Source organism: Oncorhynchus masou, chromosome 6 (genome assembly GCF_036934945.1).
Source record: "Oncorhynchus masou masou isolate Uvic2021 chromosome 6, UVic_Omas_1.1, whole genome shotgun sequence".
NCBI lineage: Eukaryota > Metazoa > Chordata > Actinopteri > Salmoniformes > Salmonidae > Oncorhynchus > Oncorhynchus masou.
In genome coordinates, this window is record NC_088217.1 from 2,771,989 (window position 1) to 2,793,820 (window position 21,832).

Below are 21,832 nucleotides of genomic sequence, written 5' to 3' on the forward strand. Positions count from 1 at the left end.
AGAGTCAATGTGGAGGCTATATACAGGGGGTACCAGTACAGAGTCAATGTGGAGGCTATATACAGGGGGTACCAGTACAGAGTCAATGTGGAGACTATATACAGGGGGTACCGGTACAGAGTCAATGTGTAGGCTATATACAGGGGGTACCGGTACAGAGTCAATGTGTAGGCTATATACAGGGGGTACCGGTACAGAGTCAATGTGGAGGCTATATACAGGGGGTACCGGTACCAAGTTAGTGTGGAGGTTATATACAGGGGGTACAGAGTCAATGTGGAGGCTATATACAGGGGGTACCGGTACAGAGTCAATGTGGAGGCTATATACAGGGGGTACCGGTACAGAGTCAATGTGGAGGCTATATACAGGGGGTACCGGTACAGAGTCAATGTGGAGGCTATATACAGGGGGTACAGAGTCAATGTGGAGGCTATATACAGGGGGTACCGGTACAGAGTCAATGTGGAGGCTATATACAGGGGGTACCGGTACAGAGTCAATGTGGAGGCTATATACAGGGGGTACCGGTACAGAGTCAATGTGGAGGCTATATACAGGGTATTACGGTACAGAGTCAATGTGGAGGCTATATACAGGGTATTACGGTACAGAGTCAATGTGGAGACTATATACAGGGGGTACCGGTAAAGAGTCAATGTGGAGGCTATATACAGGGGGTACCGGTACAGAGTCAATGTGGAGGCTATATACAGGGGGTACCGGTACAGAGTCAATGTGTAGGCTATATACAGGGGGTACCGGTACAGAGACAATGTGTCAACGTGCGGGGGCACCGGTGTCGAGGTAATTGAGATAATTGTGTACATGTAGTTAGAGTTATTAAAGTGGCTAAGCATAGATAATAGTTAAGAACAGAGAGAAGCAGCAGCGTGGGGGGGGGGGCAATGCAAATAGTCTGGGTAGCCATTTGATGAGATGTTCAGGAGTCTAATGACTTGGGGGTAGAATCTGTTGAGAAGCCTTTTTGTCCAAGACTTGGCACTCCGGTACCGCTTGCCATGTGGTAGTAGAGAGAACAGTCTATGACTGGGGTGGCTGGAGTCTTTGATCATTTTTAGGGCCTTCCTCTGACTCTGCCTGGTATAGAGGTCCTGGATGGCAGGAAGCCCCACTGATGTACTGGGCACTACGCACTACCCTCTGTAGTTCCTTGAGGTCAGAGGATGAGCAGTTACCATACAAGGCAGTGATGCAACCAGTGCTCTCGATGGTGCAGCTGTAGAACCTTTTGAGGATCTGAGGACCCATGCCAAATATTTTCAGTCCCTTGAGGGGGAATAGGTTTTGTCGTGCCCTCTCTCCCTCTCCCCCTCTCCTCTCCCTCTCCCTCTTCTTCTCTTTCTTCTTCTCCCTCTCCTTCTCTCCCTCGGTCTCTTCCTCTCTCCACTCCCTATGCTCCTCTCCTTACCTCTCTCATCTCTCCCTCTCCTCCTGTCCCTCATCATATTTCTCTCATGTTCTCCCTCCCCTCCTCTCCCTCATCTTCCTTCTCTCATATTCTCCCTCTCTCTTCTTCTCTCCCTATCCTTCTCTCTCTCCTTCTCTATTTCCTTCTCTCTCCCTATCCTTCTCTCCCTCCTTCTCTCTCTCTCTTCTTCTCTCCCTCTTCTTCTCTCTCCCTCTTCTTCTCCCTCTCTCTTCTTCTCTCCCTATCCTTCTCTCCCTCCTTCTCTCTCTCTTCTTCTCTCCCTCTTCTTCTCTCTCCCTCTTCTTCTCCCTCTCTCTTCTTCTCTCCCTATCCTTCTCTCCCTCCTTCTCTCTCTCTCTTCTTCTCGCCCTCTTCTTCTCTCTCCCTCTTCTTCTCCCTCTCTCTTCTCTCTCTCTCTCTTCTTCGCTACCTCTTCTTCTCTCTCTCTCTCTTCTTCTCTCCCTCTTCTTCTCTCTCTCTCTTCTTCTACCCCTCTTCTTCTCTCTCTCTCTTCTTCTCTCCCTCTCCTTCTCTCTCCCTCTCCTTCACTCTCCCTCTCCTTCTCTCTCTCTCTTCTTCTCTCCCTCTCTTATTCTCTCCCTATCCTTCTCTCTCTCTCTTCTTCTCTCTCTCTTCTTCTCTCCCTCTCCTTCTCTCTCCCTTCTTCTCTCCCTGTTCTTCTCTTTCCCTCTTCTTCTCTCTCTCTCCTTCTCTCTCTCTCTTCTTCTCTCCCTCTCCTTCTCTCTCTCTCTCTTTATCTCTACCTCTTCTTCTCTCTCTCTCTTCTTCTCTCCCTTGCCTTCTCTCTCCCTCTTCTTCTCTCTCTCTTCTTCTCTCTCTCTCTTCTTCTCTCTCTCTCTTCTTCTCTCCCTCTTCTTCTCTCTCTCTCTTCTTCTCTCCCAATCCTTCACTCCCTATTCTTCAGTCCCTACCATTCTCTCCCTATCCTACTCTCCCTATCCTTCTCTCCCTATCCTACTCTCCCTATCCTTCTCTCCCTATCCTACTCTCCCTATCCTTCGCTCCCTACGCTTGTCTCCCTATCCTTCACTCCCTATCCTTCACTCCCTATCCTTCACTCCCTATCCTTCTCTCCCTATCCTTCATTCCCTCTTCTTCTATCCTCCTTTCCCACTTCTTCTCTCCCTCTACTTCTTTCTCTGTCTTCTTCCATCCTTCTCCTTCTCTCCCTCTCCTTCTCTCCCTCTCCTTCTCTCCCTCTCAATCTCTCCCTCTACTTCTTTCTCTCTCTTCTTCTCCCCCTCTCCTCTCCCTCTCCTCCGCTCTCTCTTCTTCTCTCCCTCTCCTTCTCTCCCTCTGTCTCTTCCTCTCACCTCTTGCTCTGCTTCTCTACATTTCCTCTCTCTCTTCTTTCCCTCCTCCTCCCTCTCCTCTCCTTCTCTCCCTCTATTTCACTCTATTTTCATCTCTCCCTCTCTTCCTCCCTCTCTCCTTCTCTCTCTCTCCTCCTCTCCCTCTCCTTCTCTCTCTCCTCCTCTCCCTCTCCTTCTCTCTCTCTCCTCCTCTCCCTCTCCTCTCTCTCTCCTCCTCTCCCTCTCCTTCTCTCTCTCTCCTCCTCTCCCTCTCCTTCTCTCTCTCCTCCTCTCCCTCTCCTTCTCTCTCTCCTCCTCTCCCTCTCCTTCTCTCTCTCTCCTCCTCTCTCTCTTATTCTCCTCCTGAGTTGTTCTCGTGCTCCAGAGCCTAGATTTGCTGACATATGGACCTGCCTCCTCTCTCTCTCCATCTCTCCGTATCTCCTCTCTTTCCTCTCCTTCGATCATATATATGTAGAGCTCAGCCTTTGATAGTTATGGATCAGCCAGTTGCCAGTCTGTACACATTCTCAGGGCTGTTTCATCCCTGGTATGTGACAGGGCCTACTGTAGTTAACGCTGTTCAGTCCTACCCTGCAGACATCTTCATATGAAAGACACCATGAGTTATGTTGTAAAAAATCTGTAGTTCTGCCCTTGAGCAAGGCAATTAACCATAATTGCTACGGTCAATAATGGCAGATCCCCTGACTGTGAGCCTATCCCCCTGAGGACGTCTCAGGGGGAGTAGGATATGCAATAAAAACAAAATTTCCTTTTCACACCTCACACCTGTGCCCACTTGTCCAAATGACCCACTTGTACAGATCACTCATTTTTACAGGTTACCCACTTCATACACTGAAACAGGACTATATAAGCCCAATTGAATTATAATCTATTAAGGCAGAGCCACCATTAGGAGGGACTGCTGTCAGACATCAGTCCTAACATCATGTTTCTATGTTTCCATGTTTCTATCTAAAAAGTGACTTCCTATTGTATTGTTGGGTCAGCTGAGCACAGCGAGGGAGGCTACTGCAATGACAGCTGCTTCATCAAAACTCATAATAATGTTAGCATTAGCGCTACTACAGTAAGTAGCTAACTAGCGTTGTGTTGAAATTGTGTGCAGCACTAAACGGGTAGGTTGGTTAGCAGCCTCGTTGGACTGGATCCGCTACAATGCTGCTGATGTTGGACCAATGTATGCTAGCTTTAGTGCCCAACTGTCCAATCTTGAGAAACACACAAATCAATAGCTATATATACAATGGGCCTACTAAGACTTTCTCACCAAAAACATGGCCAAATTATGGACCATTTAGAGGTGTAGCTCTACTGTATAGACCAGCTTCAGACCAGTTATAGAGGTGTAGCTCTACTGTATAGACCAGCTTCAGACCAGTTAGAGAGAGGTGTAGCTCTACTGTATAGACCAGCTTCAGACCAGTTAGAGAGAGGTGTAGCTCTACTGTATAGACCACCTTCAGACCAGTTAGAGAGAGGTGTAGCTCTACTGTATAGACCAGCTTCAGACCAGTTAGAGAGAGGTGTAGCTCTACTGTATAGACCAGCTTCAGACCAGTTAGAGAGAGGTGTAGCTCTACTGTATTGACCAGCTTCAGACCAGTTAGAGTGAGGTGTAGCTCTACTGTATAGACCAGCTTCAGACCAGTTAGAGAGAGGTGTAGCTCTACTGTATAGACCAGCTTCAGACCAGTTAGAGAGAGGTGTAGCTCTACTGTATTGACCACCTTCAGACCAGTTAGAGAGAGGTGTAGCTCTACTGTATAGACCAGCTTCAGACCAGTTAGAGAGAGGTGTAGCTCTACTGTATAGACCAGCTTCAGACCAGTTAGAGAGATGTGTAGCTCTACTGTATTGACCAGCTTCAGACCAGTTAGAGAGAGGTGTAGCTCTACTGTATAGACCAGCTTCAGACCAGTTAGAGAGAGGTGTAGCTCTACTGTATAGACCAGCTTCAGACCAGTTAGAGAGAGGTGCAGCTCTACTGTATAGACCAGCCTCAGACCAGTTAGAGAGAGGTGTAGCTCTACTGTATAGACCAGCTTCAGACCAGTTAGAGAGAGGTGTAGCTCTACTGTATTGACCAGCTTCAGACCAGTTAGAGTGAGGTGTAGCTCTACTGTATTGACCAGCTTCAGACCAGTTAGAGAGAGGTGTAGCTCTACTGTATAGACCACCTTCAGACCAGTTAGAGAGAGGTGTAGCTCTACTGTATAGACCAGCTTCAGACCAGTTAGAGAGAGGTGTAGCTCTACTGTATAGACCACCTTCAGACCAGTTAGAGAGAGGTGTAGCTCTACTGTATAGACCAGCTTCAGACCAGTTAGAGAGAGGTGCAGCTCTACTGTATAGACCAGCTTCAGACCAGTTAGAGAGGTGTAGCTCTACTGTATAGACCAGCTTCAGACCAGTTAGAGAGAGGTGTAGCTCTACTGTATAGACCAGCTTCAGACCAGTTAGAGAGGTGTAGCTCTACTGTATAGACCAGCTTCAGACCAGTTAGAGAGAGGTGTAGCTCTACTGTATTGACCAGCTTCAGACCAGTTAGAGAGAGGTGTAGCTCTACTGTATAGACCAGCTTCAGACCAGTTAGAGAGAGGTGTAGCTCTACTGTATAGACCAGCTTCAGACCAGTTAGAGAGAGGTGTAGCTCTACTGTATAGACCAGCTTCAGACCAGTTAGCTAGAGGTGTAGCTCTACTGTATAGACCAGCTTCAGACCAGTTAGAGAGAGGTGTAGCTCTACTGTATAGACCAGCTTCAGACCAGTTAGAGAGAGGTGTAGCTCTACTGTATTGACCAGCATCAGACCAGTTAGAGAGAGGTGTAGCTCTACTGTATAGACCAGCTTCAGACCAGTTAGAGAGAGGTGTAGCTCTACTGTATTGACCAGCATCAGACCAGTTAGAGAGAGGTGTAGCTCTACTGTATTGACCAGCTTCAGACCAGTTAGAGAGAGGTGTAGCTCTACTGTATAGACCAGCTTCAGACCAGTTAGAGAGAGGTGTAGCTCTACTGTATAGACCAGCTTCAGACCAGTTAGAGAGAGGTGTAGCTCTACTGTATAGACCAGCTTCAGACCAGTTAGAGAGAGTGTAGCTCTACTGTATTGACCAGCTTCAGACCAGTTAGAGAGGTGTAGCTCTACTGTATAGACCAGCTTCAGACCAGTTAGAGAGAGGTGTAGCTCTACTGTATAGACCAGCTTCAGACCAGTTAGAGAGAGGTGTAGCTCTACTGTATAGACCAGCTTCAGACCAGTTAGAGAGAGGTGTAGCTCTACTGTATTGACCAGCAAAAGACCAGTTAGAGAGAGGTGTAGCTCTACTGTATAGACCAGCTTCAGACCAGTTATAGAGAGGTGTAGCTCTACTGTATAGACCAGCTTCAGACTAGTTAGAGAGAGGTGTAGCTCTACTGTATAGACCAGCTTCAGACCAGTTAGAGAGAGGTGTAGCTCTACTGTATAGACCAGCTTCAGACTAGTTAGAGAGAGGTGTAGCTCTACTGTATAGACCAGCTTCAGACCAGTTAGAGTGAGGTGTAGCTCTACTGTATAGACCAGCTTCAGACCAGTTAGAGAGAGGTGTAGCTCTACTGTATTGACCAGCAAAACACCAGTTAGAGAGAGGTGTAGCTCTACTGTATAGACCAGCTTCAGACCAGTTATAGAGAGGTGTAGCTCTACTGTATAGACCAGCTTCAGACTAGTTAGAGAGAGGTGTAGCTCTACTGTATAGACCAGCTTCAGACCAGTTAGAGAGAGGTGTAGCTCTACTGTATAGACCAGCTTCAGACCAGTTAGAGAGAGGTGTAGCTCTACTGTATTGACCAGCTTCAGACCAGTTATAGAGAGGTGTAGCTCTACTGTATAGACCAGCCTCAGACCAGTTAGAGAGAGGTGTAGCTCTGCTGTAAAGACCAGCTTCAGACCAGTTAGAGAGAGGTGTAGCTCTACTGTATAGACCAGCTTCAGACCAGTTAGAGAGAGGTGTAGCTCTGCTGTAAAGACCAGCTTCAGACCAGTTAGAGAGAGGTGTAGCTCTACTGTATAGACCAGCTTCAGACCAGTTAGAGAGAGGTGTAGCTCTACTGTATAGACCAGCTTCAGACCAGTTATAGAGAGGTGTAGCTCTACTGTATAGACCAGCCACAGACCAGTTAGAGAGGTGTAGCTCTACTGTATTGACCAGCTTCAGACCAGTTAGAGAGAGGTGTAGCTCTACTGTATAGACCACCTTCAGACCAGTTAGAGAGAGGTGTAGCTCTACTGTATAGACCAGCTTCAGACCAGTTAGAGAGAGGTGTAGCTCTGCTGTAAAGACCAGCTTCAGACCAGTTAGAGAGAGGTGTAGCTCTACTGTATAGACCACCTTCAGACCAGTTAGAGAGAGGTGTAGCTCTACTGTATAGACCAGCTTCAGACCAGTTAGAGAGAGGTGTATCTCTACTGTATAGACCAGCTTCAGACCAGTTAGAGAGAGGTGTAGCTCTACTGTATAGACCAGCTTCAGACCAGTTAGAGAGGTGTAGCTCTACTGTATAGACCAGCTTCAGACCAGTTAGAGAGGTGTAGCTCTGCTGTATAGACCAGCTTCAGACCAGTTAGAGAGGTGTAGCTCTACTGTAAAGACCAGCTTCAAACCAGTTAGAGAGAGGTGTAGCTCTACTGTATTGACCAGCTTCAGACCAGTTAGAGAGGTGTAGCTCTGCTGTAAAGGCCAGCTTCAGACCAGTTAGAGAGAGGTGTAGCTCTACTGTATTGACCAGCTTCAGACCAGTTAGAGAGAGGTGTAGCTCTGCTGTATTGACCAGCTTGAGACCAGTTTGAGAGAGGTGTAGCTCTACTGTATAGACCAGCTTCAGACCAGTTAGAGAGAGGTGTAGCTCTACTGTATAGACCAGCTTCAGACCAGTTAGAGAGGTGGATGTCATAAGGTGAATTCACCAATTTGTAAGTCGCTCTGGATAAGAGCGTCTGCCAAATGACTTAAATGTAAATGTAATGTAAATGTGTAGCTCTACTGTATAGACCAGCTTCAGACCAGTTAGAGAGGTGTAGCTCTACTGTATAGACCAGCTTCAGACCAGTTAGAGAGGTGTAGCTCTACTGTATAGACCAGCTTCAGACCAGTTAGAGTGAGGTGTAGCTCTACTGTATAGACCACCTTCAGACCAGTTAGAGAGAGGTGTAGCTCTACTGTATAGACCAGCTTCAGGCCAGTTAGAGAGAGGTGTAGCTCTACTGTATAGACCAGCTTCAGACCAGTTAGAGAGAGGTGTAGCTCTACTGTATAGACCAGCTTCAGACCAGTTAGAGAGGTGTAGCTCTACTGTATAGACAAGCTTCAGACCAGTTAGAGAGAGGTGTAGCTCTACTGTATAGACCAGCTTCAGACCAGTTAGAGAGAGGTGTAGCTCTACTGTATAGACCAGCTTCAGACCAGTTAGAGAGAGGTGTAGCTCTACTGTATAGACCAGCTTCAGACCAGTTAGAGAGGTGTAGCTCTACTGTATAGACCAGCTTCAGACCAGTTAGAGTGAGGTGTAGCTCTACTGTATAGACCAGCTTCAGACCAGTTAGAGAGGTGTAGCTCTACTGTATAGACCAGCTTCAGACCAGTTAGAGTGAGGTGTAGCTCTACTGTATTGACCAGCTTCAGACCAGTTAGAGTGAGGTGTAGCTCTGCTGTATTGACCAGCTTGAGACCAGTTAGAGAGAGGTTTGGCTTCATTGTAAAGGCCACTTTTAAGCTACATTTCACAATATTTTACATATGTTTACGTGGGCTATTTTTAGCACTTTTCTGGGATGGTTAGTTGTTTTCATGACTTTACTGGGAGGCTCAGCAGAAGTAGACATGCTCATGTTATTGATGTTAGTGCAGGGTGAGTTGATATTGTTATTGATGTTAGTGCAGGGTGAGTTGATATTGTTATTGATGTTAGTGCAGGGTGAGTTGATATTGTTATTGATGTTAGTGCAGGGTGAGTTGATATTGTTATTGATGTTAGTGCAGGGTGAGTTGATATTGTTATTGATGTTAGTGCAGGGTGAGTTGATATTGTTATTGATGTTAGTGCAGGGTGAGTTGATATTGTTATTGATGTTAGTGCAGGGTGAGTTGATATTGTTATTGATGTTAGTGCAGGGTGAGTTGATATTGTTATTGATGTTAGTGCAGGGTGAGTTGATATTGTTATTGATGTTAGTGCAGGGTGAGTTGATATTGTTATTGATGTTAGTGCAGGGTGAGTTGATATTGTTATTGATGTTAGTGCAGGGTGAGTTGATATTGTTATTGATGTTAGATGTTAGTGCAGGGTGAGCTGATATTGTTATTGATGTTAGTGCAGGGTGAGTTGATATTGTTATTGATGTTAGTGCAGGGTGAGCTGATATTGTTATTGATGTTAGTGCAGGGTGAGCTGATATTGTTATTGATGTTAGTGCAGGGTGAGTTGATATTGTTATTGATGTTAGTGCAGGGTGAGTTGATATTGTTATTGATGTTAGTGCAGGGTGAGTTGATATTGTTATTGATGTTAGTGCAGGGTGAGTTGATATTGTTATTGATGTTAGTGCAGGGTGAGTTGATATTGTTATTGATGTTAGTGCAGGGTGAGTTGATATTGTTATTGATGTTAGTGCAGGGTGAGCTGATATTGTTATTGATGTTAGTGCAGGGTGAGCTGATATTGTTATTGATGTTAGTGCAGGGTGAGTTGATATTGTTATTGATGTTAGTGCAGGGTGAGTTGATATTGTTATTGATGTTAGTGCAGGGTGAGTTGAACGTCCTACTAGGGCACACAGTGCTAACAGTATAACTCTGGTTCATTGGCTCATGATTACTGCATACAATAGCTGTAGTATCAAAATAGGTATTCAGCGCAGTTAAAGGGACATCAATTAGGTTACTTACTCTGTCTTCCAGCACACCTGAGATCATGTATATTTGCTGAAGCGCTATGACAAATCTGCGGCACAATGGTAGGTATTAACTGAGCTGGGCTTGGGTCATTGATAAGTCATTGTCTCTATAATGCTGTGAAAGGATCCAGGAGCCCAAATGATTTGGGTGGATCAATTCATCCTTATAAAACAAGCTTTGTTTCCAGAAGGTATCAACATTGTCAATAAATGTTACACCCACAGAACTGCAATCGTCTCGTAGGTTATGGAGGGCAAAAGGTCTGCTGAACTGTTCAATGCCACGATTTAGGGAGGGCAGAGGGACAGATATTATGGGGTGTTTGTTGGTGTCAAGCAGAGAACCAATCAGTTCTTTCAAATCCATCTTCAGCTGTTCTGAGCTGCCCTTCATAATGTCATTGAATCCCACATTAACTATGATAGACTCAATTTCCTGATGCTGGTTTAAAATGTTAGGGAACAGCTTATTGATGTCCTGTACCTGTGCTCCAGGAACTGAAATATTTCTCACCGCTGAAAAACCGGAGAAGGGGATAGAGCAATCTGCCTAACCCTAACCCTCACACAATTCACGGAACCTTTCATGGGACCAGGAGAAGCAGATAAAGGCCCATTGCTCCCACTGATCTGTTCATCCCACAGCAGGCAGCGCCCATTCAGGTCCAGATAGAGGGAAAGGAGCCGAACTCTAAGCCACTGCTGGAGTCAGCGTAGTTGGAGTCAGCGTAGTTGGAGTCCGCATAGTTGGAGTCCGCGTAGTTGGAGTCAGCGTAGTTGGAGTCAGCGTAGTTGGAGTCCGCGTAGTTGGAGTCCGCGTAGTTGGAGTCAGCGTAGTTGGAGTCAGCGTAGTTGGAGTCAGCGTAGTTGGAGTCAGCGTAGTTGGAGTCAGCGTAGTTGGAGTCCACGTAGTTGGAGTCAGCGTAGTTGGAGTCTGCGTAGTTGGAGTCAGCGTAGTTGGAGTCAGCGTAGTTGGAGTCAGCGTAGTTGGACTCAGCGTAGTTGGACTCAGCGTAGTTGGAGTCCGCGTAGTTGGAGTCCGCGTAGTTGGAGTCAGCGTAGTTGGAGTCTGCGTAGTTGGAGTCGGCGTAGTTGGAGTCGGCGTAGTTGGAGTCGGCGTAGTTGGAGTCGGCGTAGTTGGAGTCGGCGTAGTTGGAGTCAGCGTAGTTGGAGTCCGCGTAGTTGGAGTCAGCGTAGTTGGAGTCAGCGTAGTTGGAGTCCGCGTAGTTGGAGTCAGCGTAGTTGGAGTCAGCGTAGTTGGAGTCCGCGTAGTTGGAGTCAGCGTAGTTGGAGTCAGCGTAGTTGGAGTCAGCGTAGTTGGAGTCAGCGTAGTTGGAGTCCGCGTAGTTGGAGTCCGCGTAGTTGGAGTCAGCGTAGTTGGAGTCAGCGTAGTTGGAGTCAGCGTAGTTGGAGTCAGCGTAGTTGGAGTCCGCGTAGTTGGAGTCAGCGTAGTTGGAGTCAGCGTAGTTGGAGTCAGCGTAGTTGGAGTCCGCGTAGTTGGAGTCAGCGTAGTTGGAGTCAGCGTAGTTGGAGTCAGCGTCGTTGGAGTCCGCGTAGTTGGAGTCCGCGTAGTTGGAGTCAGCGTAGTTGGAGTCAGCGTAGTTGGAGTCCGCGTAGTTGGAGTCAGCGTAGTTGGAGTCAGCGCCGCCATCGCAGACACAGGCAGTCCCAGAGATGAAGGTGCAGGTAGATCAGGCACCAGGGCAGTAAGCTATTCCTCATGTGAATCTGAACCAGTCTTCTTTGCAGTATGCCGGCGCCTTCAGTTTCCACGACTTTGCATTGTTTGGAATAAACCTCTTGTTGTTCTTTTTCTACTCCACTACAAGATGGAGGAGGAGAAGCAGATGGAGACGACTTCGTAGGTAGGCTAGTTCCAGGTAGCACAGGCCATTCAGACAGGGACAGGGTGAGGAAACATCCATCAGGCCCGATCGGCGTTCGGTCATAAGAGAGAGTTCGAATTTGCTTTTTCCCCATAAATTCACAAATTATTAAAATTAGCTTGCTAAGGATAAATCAAATCAAATCATATTTTATTAGTCACATGTGCCGAATACAACAAGTGTAGACCTCACAGTGAAATGCTTACATACAAGCCCCTAACCAACAATACAGTTTAAAATATATATGAATAATAAGAAATAAAAGGAACAAATAATTAAAGAGCAGCAGTAAAATAACAACAGCGAGACTATATTCAGGGGGTACCGGTACCGAGTCAATGTGGAGGCTATATACAGGGGGTACCGGTACAGAGTCAATGTGGAGGCTATATACAGGGGGTACCGGTACAGAGTCAATGTGGAGGCTATATACAGGGGGTACCGGTACAGAGTCAATGTGGAGGCTATATACAGGGGTACCGATACAGTGTCAATGTGGAAGCTATATACAGGGGTACCGGTACAGAGTCAATGTGGAGGCTATATACAGGGGGTACCGGTACCGAGTCAATGTGGAGGCTATATACAGGGGGTACCGGTACAGAGTCAATGTGGAGGCTATATACAGGGGGTACAGGTACAGAGTCAGTGTGGAGGCTATATACAGGGGGTACCGGTACAGAGTCAATGTGGAGACTATATACAGGGGGTACCGGTACAGAGTCAATGTGGAGGCTATATACAGGGGTACCGGTACAGAGTCAATGTGGAGGCTATATACAGGTGGTACCGGTACAGAGTCAATGTGGAGGCTATATACAGGGTGTACCGGTACTGAGTCAATGTGCAGGGGCACCGATTAGTTGAGGCAATTGAGGTAATATGTTCATGTAGGTAGAGTTATTAAAATTACTATGCATAGATAATAACAGAGAGTACCAGTGGCATAAACGATGGGGCGTGTGGGGGTCAATGAAAATAGTCTGTGTAGCCATTTTATTAGAGGTTCAGGAGTGTTATGGCTTGGGGGTAGAAGCTGTTTTAGAAGCCTCTTGGTCCTAGACTGCGCGCGCCGGTTCTGCTTGCCGTGCGGTAGCAGAGAGAACAGTCTATGACTAGGGTGGCTGGAGTCTTTGACAATCTTTAGGACCTTCCTCTGACACCGCCTGGTATAGAGGTCCTGGATGGCAGCATGCTTGGCCCCAGTAATGTACTGGGTCGTATGCATTACCCACTGTAGTGCCTCGTGGTCGGAGGCCGAGCAGTTGCCATACCGGGCGGTGATGCTCTCGAAGGTGCAGCTGTAAAACATTTTGAGGATGCCAAATCTTTTCTCCTAATGGGGAATAGGTGTTGTCATGCACTTTTCATGACTGTCTTGTTGTTCTTGGACCATGTTAGTTTGTTGTTGATTTGGACACCAAGGTACTTGAAGCTCTCGACCTGCTCCCCAACAGCCCCGTCGATGAGAATGGGGGCGTGCGCGGCCCTCCTTTTCCTGTAGTCAACAATCATCTAGCCACCTCATTCCTGTAATCCTCCACGAGCAAACAATTGCCGCATTGGATCTCCGGATTGTCAATAATGTCCCGGACACTGGAGTAATAAACACAGCTTCTACAGCGCTGGAAACGTTCATTAGCTATTCCAGGCGAAACGGCCTCCATTGAAACCTAGCTAGGTAGTTGGCTATTTGGTAGCAGGTGTTCACACAAACACTTATGAAGAAAATAGGCTGACGCAACAGTTTGTGGCGCAGGAGTAATCCGAGTTTGTGACGGGAAATTATTTGGTGAATGATGCTATGATTCAACAGTATGCAAAGTTTCACCTCTCTACACATCTCTCCTCTCAGATCCATTCAGCTCTCAGCTCCTCTCAGATCCATTCAGATCCATTCAGATCCATTCAGCTCTCAGATCCATTCAGCTCTCAGATCCATTCAGCTCTCAGATCCATTCAGCTCTCAGATCCATTCAGCTCCTCTCAGATCCATTCAGCTCTCAGATCCATTCAGCTCCTCTCAGATCCATTCAGCTCCTCTCAGATCCATTCAGCTCTCAGATCCATTCAGCTCCACTCAGATCCATTCAGTGACTCTCAGATCCATTCAGCTCCGCTCAGCACTTCTCAGATCCACTCAGATCCATTCAGCTCCACTCAGCTCCACTCAGATCCACTCAGCTCCACTCAGCTCCACTCAGCTCCTTTCAGCACCTCTCAGCTCCACTCAGCTCCATTCAGCACCTCTCAGCTCCACTCAGCTCAGCTCCTCTCAGCTCCACTCAGATCCACTCAGATCCATTCAGCTCCACTCAGATCCTCTCAGCTCCACTCAGCTCAACTCCTCTCAGCTCCACTCAGCTCAGCTCCTCTCAGCTCCACTTAGATCCTCTTAGCTCCGCTCAGATCCACACAGATCCACTCAGCTCCATTCAGCACCTCTCAGCTCCACTCAGCTCAGCTCCTCTCAGCTCCACTCAGCTCCACTCAGATCCACTCAGATCCATTCAGCTCCACTCAGCTCCTCTCAGATCCATTCAGCTCCACTCAGCTCCACTCAGCTAAACTCAGATGCACTCAGATCCTCTCAGCACCTCTCAGCTCCACTCAGCTTCACTCAGATCCACTCAGCTCCACTCAGCTCCTCTCAGCTCCACTCAGCTCCACTCAGCTCCACTCAGCTCCTCTCAGCTCCACTCAGCTCCACTCAGCTCCACTCAGCTCCTCTCAGATCCATTCAGCTCCACTCAGCTCCACTCAGCTAAACTCAGATCCACTCAGCTCCACTCAGCTCCACTCAGCACCTCTCAGCACCTCTCAGCACCTCTCAGCTCCACTGAGCTCCGCTCAGCTAAACTCAGCTAAACTCAGCTCCACTCAGATCCGTTCAGCTCCTCTCAGCACCTCTCAGCGCCACTCAGCAAAACTCAGATCCACTCAGATCCACTCAGATCCACTCAGATCCACTCAGATCCACTCAGATCCACTCAGATCTACTCAGATCCACTCAGCAGCTATTAGTTCCAGTAATGGGGCCTCTCATTAGATCCTTACAACTAGGGCATTGTTCGAAATTGCACCATATTCCCTATAGAGTGCACTACTTTCAACCAGGGCCCATAGTAATGTACTAAAGAGGGTATAGGGTGTCTACTGTCAGAACAGGACGTTCATAAATAATAAAAACTTTTCCGATCAGACAGCCAGCTCTTACTTCTTACACCAAAAATGTTGTAATTGTTAATCTCTTAGTGTGAAACAAAAACAGTTCTCCTCAATGTCTTGACTTGATCACAACATTCCAGCCTGCAGCCCGAGAGAGAGAGAGAGAGAGAGAGAGAGAGAGAGAGAGAGAGAGAGAGAGAGAGAGAGATCGAGAGAGATCGAGAGAGATCGAGAGAGAGAGAGAGATTGAGAGATCGAGAGAGAGAGAGAGAGAGAAATAGAACATCAGAAATCAGTTCAATATAATTGAAGAATCCATAGAATCTAACCACTTCTGGGAAAATTGGACTCTAAACAAACAACACAAAGTGGAGTTGTATGGAAAAAACAGCTTCCATCTATTTGCCCCCGATAACTACTGTGGGATAAATAACATAAATACATAAACAGCAACCTTGGGTTAAATCCTCTGCATTATCATTAACAGTGGACTTCTACATTTCTTTAGTGAAAACAATGTACTACCAAATGAACGTACGGCAGACCAAGTATTCACCCTAATTGACAAACAAACAAAGAGAAAACAAAGGCAAAGTGCTTTGTTGATTTAAAGAAAGAAGAAGCTTTGAACCAATTTGGCTAAGAGGGCTATAAGAAATCCATGCAAAGTGGTGTTGGGGAAAAACATATGATAAATTCCATGTGCACAAACAACAAGTGTTTGGTTACACGTTTCTTCCCAGAGGGCCGTGGGGCGAGACAGGGATGCAGCTTAAGCCCCACCCTCTTCAACATATATATCAACGAATTGGCAAGGTCACTAGAACAGTCTGCAGCACCCGGCCTCACCCTACTAGAATCTGAAGTCAAAAGTCTATTGTTTGCTGATCTGGTGCTTCTGTCCCCAACCAAGGAGGGCCTACAGCAGCACCTAGATTTTATTTTTTTATTTTTTATTTCACCTTTATTTAACCAGGTAGGCTAGTTGAGAACAAGTTCTCATTTACAACTGCGACCTGGCCAAGATAAAGCATAGCAGTGTGAACAGACAACACAGAGTTACACATGGAGTAAACAATTAACAAGTCAATAACACAGTAGACAAAAAAAAGGGGAGTCTATATACAATGTGTGCAAAAGGCATGAGGAGGTAGGCAAATAATTACAATATTGCAGATTAACACTGGAGTGATAAATGATCAGATGATCATGTACAGGTAGAGATATTGGTGTGCAAAAGAGCAGAAAAGTAAATGAATAAAAACTGTGGGGATGAGGTAGGTGAAAATGGGTGGGCTATTTACCAATAGATTATGTACAGCTGCAGCGATCGGTTAGCTGCTCAGATAGCTGATGTTTGAAGTTGGTGAGGGAGATAAAGGTCTCCAACTTCAGCGATTTTTGCAATTCGTTCCAGTCACAGGCAGCAGAGTACTGGAACGAAAGGCGGCCGAATGAGGTGTTGGCTTTAGGGATGATCAGTGAGATACACCTGCTGGAGCGCGTGCTACGGATGGGTGTTGCCATCGTGACCAGTGAACTGAGATAAGGCGGAGCTTTACCTAGCATGGCCTTGTAGATGACCTGGAGCCAGTGGGTCTTGCGACGAATATGTAGCGAGGGCCAGCCGACTAGAGCATACAAGTCGCAGTGGTGGGTAGTATGAGGTGCTTTAGTGACAAAACGGATGGCACTGTGATAAACTGCATCCAGTTTTCTGAGAAGAGTGTAGGAAGCAATTTTGTAGATGACATTGCCGAAGTCGAGGATCGGTAGGATAGTCAGTTTTTACTAGGGTAAGCTTGGCAGCGTGAGTGAAGGAGGCTTTGTTACGGAATAGAAAGCCGACTCTTGATTTAATTTTCGATTGGAGATGTTTGATATGGGTCTGGAAGGAGAGTTTGCAGTCTAGCCAGACACCTTGGTACTTATAGGTGTCCACATATTCAAGGTCGGAACCATCCAGTGTGGTGATGCTAGTCGGGCATGCGGGTGCAGGCAGCGATCGGTTGAAAAGCATGCATTTGGTTTTACTAGCGTTTAAGAGCAGTTGGAGGCCACGGAAGGAGTGTTGTATGGCATTGAAGCTCGTTTGGAGGTTAGATAGCACAGTGTCCAATGACGGGCCGAAAGTATATAGAATGGTGTCGTCTGCGTAGAGGTGGATCAGGGAATCGCCCGCAGCAAGAGCAACATCATTGATATATACAGAGAAAAGAGTCGGCCCGAGAATTGAACCCTGTGGCACCCCCATAGAGACTGCCAGAGGACCGGACAGCATGCCCTCCGATTTGACACACTGAACTCTGTCTGCAAAGTAATTGGTGAACCAGGCAAGGCAGTCATCCGAAAAACCGAGGCTACTGAGTCTGCCGATAAGAATATGGTGATTGACAGAGTCGAAAGCCTTGGCAAGGTCGATGAAGACGGCTGCACAGTACTGTCTTTTATCGATGGCGGTTATGATGTCGTTTAGTACCTTGAGTGTAGCTGAGGTGCACCCGTGACCGGCTCGGAAACCAGATTGCATAGCGGAGAAGGTACGGTGGGATTCGAGATGGTCAGTGACCTGTTTGTTGACTTGGCTTTCGAAGACCTTAGATAGGCAAGGCAGAATGGATATAGGTCTGTAACAGTTTGGGTCCAGGGTGTCTCCCCCTTTGAAGAGGGGGATGACTGCGGCAGCTTTCCAATCCTTGGGGATCTCAGACGATATGAAAGAGAGGTTGAACAGCCTGGTAATAGGGGTTGCGACAATGGCGGCGGATAGTTTCAGAAATAGAGGGTCCAGATTGTCAAGCCCAGCTGATTTATACGGGTCCAGGTTTTGCAGCTCTTTCAGAACATCTGCTATCTGGATTTGGGTAAAGGAGAACCTGGAGAGGCTTGGGCGAGGAGCTGCGGGGGGGCCGGAGCTGTTGGCCGAGGTTGGAGTAGCCAGGCGGAAGGCATGGCCAGCCGTTGAGAAATGATTGTTGAAGTTTTCAATAATCATGGATTTGTCGGTGGTGACCGTGTTCCCTAGCCTCAGTACAGTGGGCAGCTGGGAGGAGGTGCTCTTGTTCTCCATGGACTTCACAGTGTCCCAGAACTTTTTGGAGTTGGAGCTACAGGATGCAAACTTCTGCCTGAAGAAGCTGGCCTTAGCTTTCCTGACTGACTGCGTGTATTGGTTCCTGATCTTCTACACAGATTGTCAGACCTGGGCCCTGACAGTAAATCTCAGTAAGACAAAAATAATGGTGTTCCAAAAAAGGTCCAGTTGCCAGGTCCACATATACAAATTCCACCTAGACACCGTTGCCCTCGAGCACACAACAAACTATACATACCTTGGCCTAAACATCTGCGCCACAGGTAACTTCCAGAAAGCTGTAATCGATCTGAGAGACAAGGCAAGAAGGGCCTTCTATGCCATCAAAAGGAACATAACATTTGACATCCCAATTAGGATCTGGCTAAAAATACTTGAATAATTTATAGAACCTATTGCCCTTTATGGTTATGAGGTCTGGGGTCCGCTCACCAACCAAGAATTCACAAAATGGGACAAACACCAAATTTAGACGCTGCATGCATAAATCTGTAAAAAACATCCTCTGTGTACAACCTAAAACACCAAATAATGCATATCAGAATTAGACCGATACCGACTAATTATCAACATCCAGAAGAGAAACTAAATTCTACAACCACCTAAAAAGAAGTGATTCCCAAACCTTCCATAACAAAGCCATCACCTACAGAGAGATGAACCTGGAGAAGAGTCCCCTAAGCAAGCTGGTCCTGGGGCTCTGTTCACAAACACAAACACACCCCACAGTGCCCCAGGACAGCAACACAATTACACCCGACCAAATCATGAGAAAACAAAAAGATAATTACTTGACACATTATAAAGAATTTACCAAAAAACAGAGCAAACTAGAATGCTATTTGGCCCTAATCAGAGAATGCACAGCGGCAGAATACCTGACCACTGTGACTGACCCAAACTTAAGGAAAGCTTTGACTATGAACAGACTCAGTGAGCATAGCCTTGCTATTGAGAAAGGACGCCGTAGGCAGACATGGCTCTCAAGAGAAGACAGGCTATGTGCTCACTGCCCACAAAATGAGGTGGAAACTGAGCTGCACTTCCTAACCTCCTGCCAAATGTATGACCATATTAGAGGCACATATTTCCCTCAGATTACACAGACCCACAAAGAATTAGAAAACAAACCCAATGTCGATAAATACTAGCACTCCTTCACAGCAGTAATGTTTGTGACCTGTTGCCAGAAAAAAGGGCAACCAGTGAAGAACAACACTATTGTAAATACAACCCATCTTTATGTTTATTTATTTTTGTTTCATGCTTGAACTATTTGCACATCTTTAAAAACACTAAAACACAACATAACATATGAAATGTCTCTATTCCTTTGTGTAATGTTTACTGATCATTTTTGATTGTTTATTTCACTTTTTTTTATTATCTATTTCCCTTGCTTTGGTAATGTAAACATATGCTTCACCTGTCGATAAAGCCCTTTGAATTTAATTGAATTGAATGATAGAGACTGTAACGTGAAGTACAGCAAGCAGAGAGGTTTTGTCCCTAATGACACCCTAGTCATTAAAGTGGCCATGGGGCTCTGGTCAAAAGTAGTGCAGGTATATAGGGAATAGGGTGCCACTTGGGAAGCATTTTACTTTCCACCTCCAACCTCCTCCACCCTCCTACTCATCGTCCTCCACCTCTCTACCTCCAACCTCCACCATCTTACTCTCCTGCTCCAGCCTCTCTCACTCCTCCTCTCCTCCTCCTTCACCCTCTCTAACTCCTCTCGCTCTCCGTTCTCCTCCTCTCATCAATCCTCTCTCTCTCCTCCTCTCCCTCTCCATCCTCCTCCTCTCCCTCCTCTTCTCCCTCCTCCACCCTCTCTCCCTCCTCCTCCTCTCCCTCCTCCTCTCCTCCATCCTCTCTCCCTCCTCCTCTCCTCCACACTCTCTCCCTCCTCTTCTTCACCCTCTCTCCCTCCTCTTCTTCACCCTCTCTCCATCCTCCTCTTCTCCCCCACCCGTGTGTTGTAGATATTCTAGATATACTAATATTTATTTAAAAATAGATTAGCAACAAATTAAATAAAGCTGTTCAATTGGAAGAGGAACCTATTGATATGTACGGTACGGTACATGGGGAACCTATTGATATGTATGGTACGGTACATGGGGAACCTATTGATATGTACGGTACGGTACATGGGGAACCTATTGATATGTTAACATGGGGAACCTATTGATATGTACGCACGGGACATGGGGAACCTATTGATATGTACGGTACGGTACATGGGGAACCTATTGATATGTACGGTACGGGACATGGGGAACCTATTGATATGTACGGTACGAGACATGGGGAACCTATTGATATGTACGGTACGGTACATGGGGAACCTATTGATATGTACGGTACGGTACATGGGGAACCTATTGATATGTATGGTACGGTACATGGGGAACCTATTGATATGTACGGTACGGTACATGGGGAACCTATTGATATGTACGGTACGGTACATGGGGAACCTATTGATATGTACGGTACGGTACATGGGGAACCTATTGATATGTACGGTACGGGACATGGGGAACCTATTGATATATACGGTACGGGACATGGGGAACCTATTGATATGTACGGTACGGTACATGGGGAACCTATTGATATGTACGGTACGGTACATGGGGAACCTATTGATATGTACGGTACGGTACATGGGGAACCTATTGATATGTACGGTACGGTACATGGGGAACCTATTGATATGTACGGTACATGGGGAACCTATTGATATGTACGGTACGGGACATGGGGAACCTATTGATATGTACGGTACGGTACATGGGGAACCTATTGATATGTACGGTACGGGACATGGGGAACCTATTGATATGTACGGTACATGGGGAACCTATTGATATGTACGGTACGGTACATGGGGAACCTATTGATATGTACGGTACGGTACATGGGGAACCTATTGATATGTACGGTACGGTACATGGGGAACCTATTGATATGTACGGTACGGTACATGGGGAACCTATTGATATGTACGGTACGGGACATGGGGAACCTATTGATATGTACGGTACGGTACATGGGGAACCTATTGATATGTATGGTACGGTACATGGGGAACCTATTGATATGTACGGTACGGGACATGGGGAACCTATTGATATGTACGGTACGAGACATGGGGAACCTATTGATATGTACGGTACGGGACATGGGGAACCTATTGATATGTACGGTACGAGACATGGGGAACCTATTGATATGTACGGTACATGGGGAACCTATTGATATGTACGGTACGGGACATGGGGAACCTATTGATATGTACGGTACGGGACATGGGGAACCTATTGATATGTACGGTACGAGACATGGGGAACCTATTGATATGTACAGTACGGTACATGGGGAACCTAGTCTGAATGCTTTCAATTGAAACTGAATCAGAGAGATGCAGAAGGCCTTAAGCGATGTCATCGTCACTCAGAGAGAAGTTGCTAAGTGCCTCGCTCAGTGGCAGAACAGCAGAATCTTCCACCTTGGGGATTCAAACAAGCAACCTTTTGGGTTACCGTCCCAATGCTCTAACAGCTACATTACTGCCAGGCTGCCTGCCACCCCTATGCTAATGATTTGCCTGTGTGTGTTTGTGTAGGCGTACAGTGCCGTACGGTATGTCCAGCTACAGAAGCTCCCAGCGTGTACGTCGCTCCAGTGAGAGAGGAGGAGGAGGAGGAGGAGGAGGAGGAGGAGGAGGAGGAGGAGGAGGAGGAAGAGGAGGAGGGGGGAAGGAATCACAGCGCTGTGTGTGTGCAGAGCAGACAGACATAGAGTGCAGCACATTCTGCATTGACAGGTTGGTACACACACACACACACACACACACACACACACACACACACACACACACACACACACACACACACACACACCACACACCACACACACACACACACACACACACACACACACACACACACACACACACACACACCA

The 21,832-nt window shown here is 46.8% G+C and overlaps 1 protein-coding gene across 1 annotated transcript in view; it reads left to right on the plus strand.

Annotated features, from left to right (window-relative positions):
* Positions 1-21,609, plus strand: part of LOC135541232 (endothelin-3-like) — a gene marked incomplete at its 3' end in the record, with an annotated part of 100,769 nt that extends 79,160 nt beyond the window's left edge. Inside the window, exon 3 of the mRNA XM_064967330.1 lies at positions 21,492-21,609. Within this exon, the coding sequence (XP_064823402.1) occupies positions 21,492-21,609 (118 nt within the window). The remainder of the gene's footprint in view (positions 1-21,491) is intronic.
* Positions 21,610-21,832: the final 223 nt, after the last annotated feature.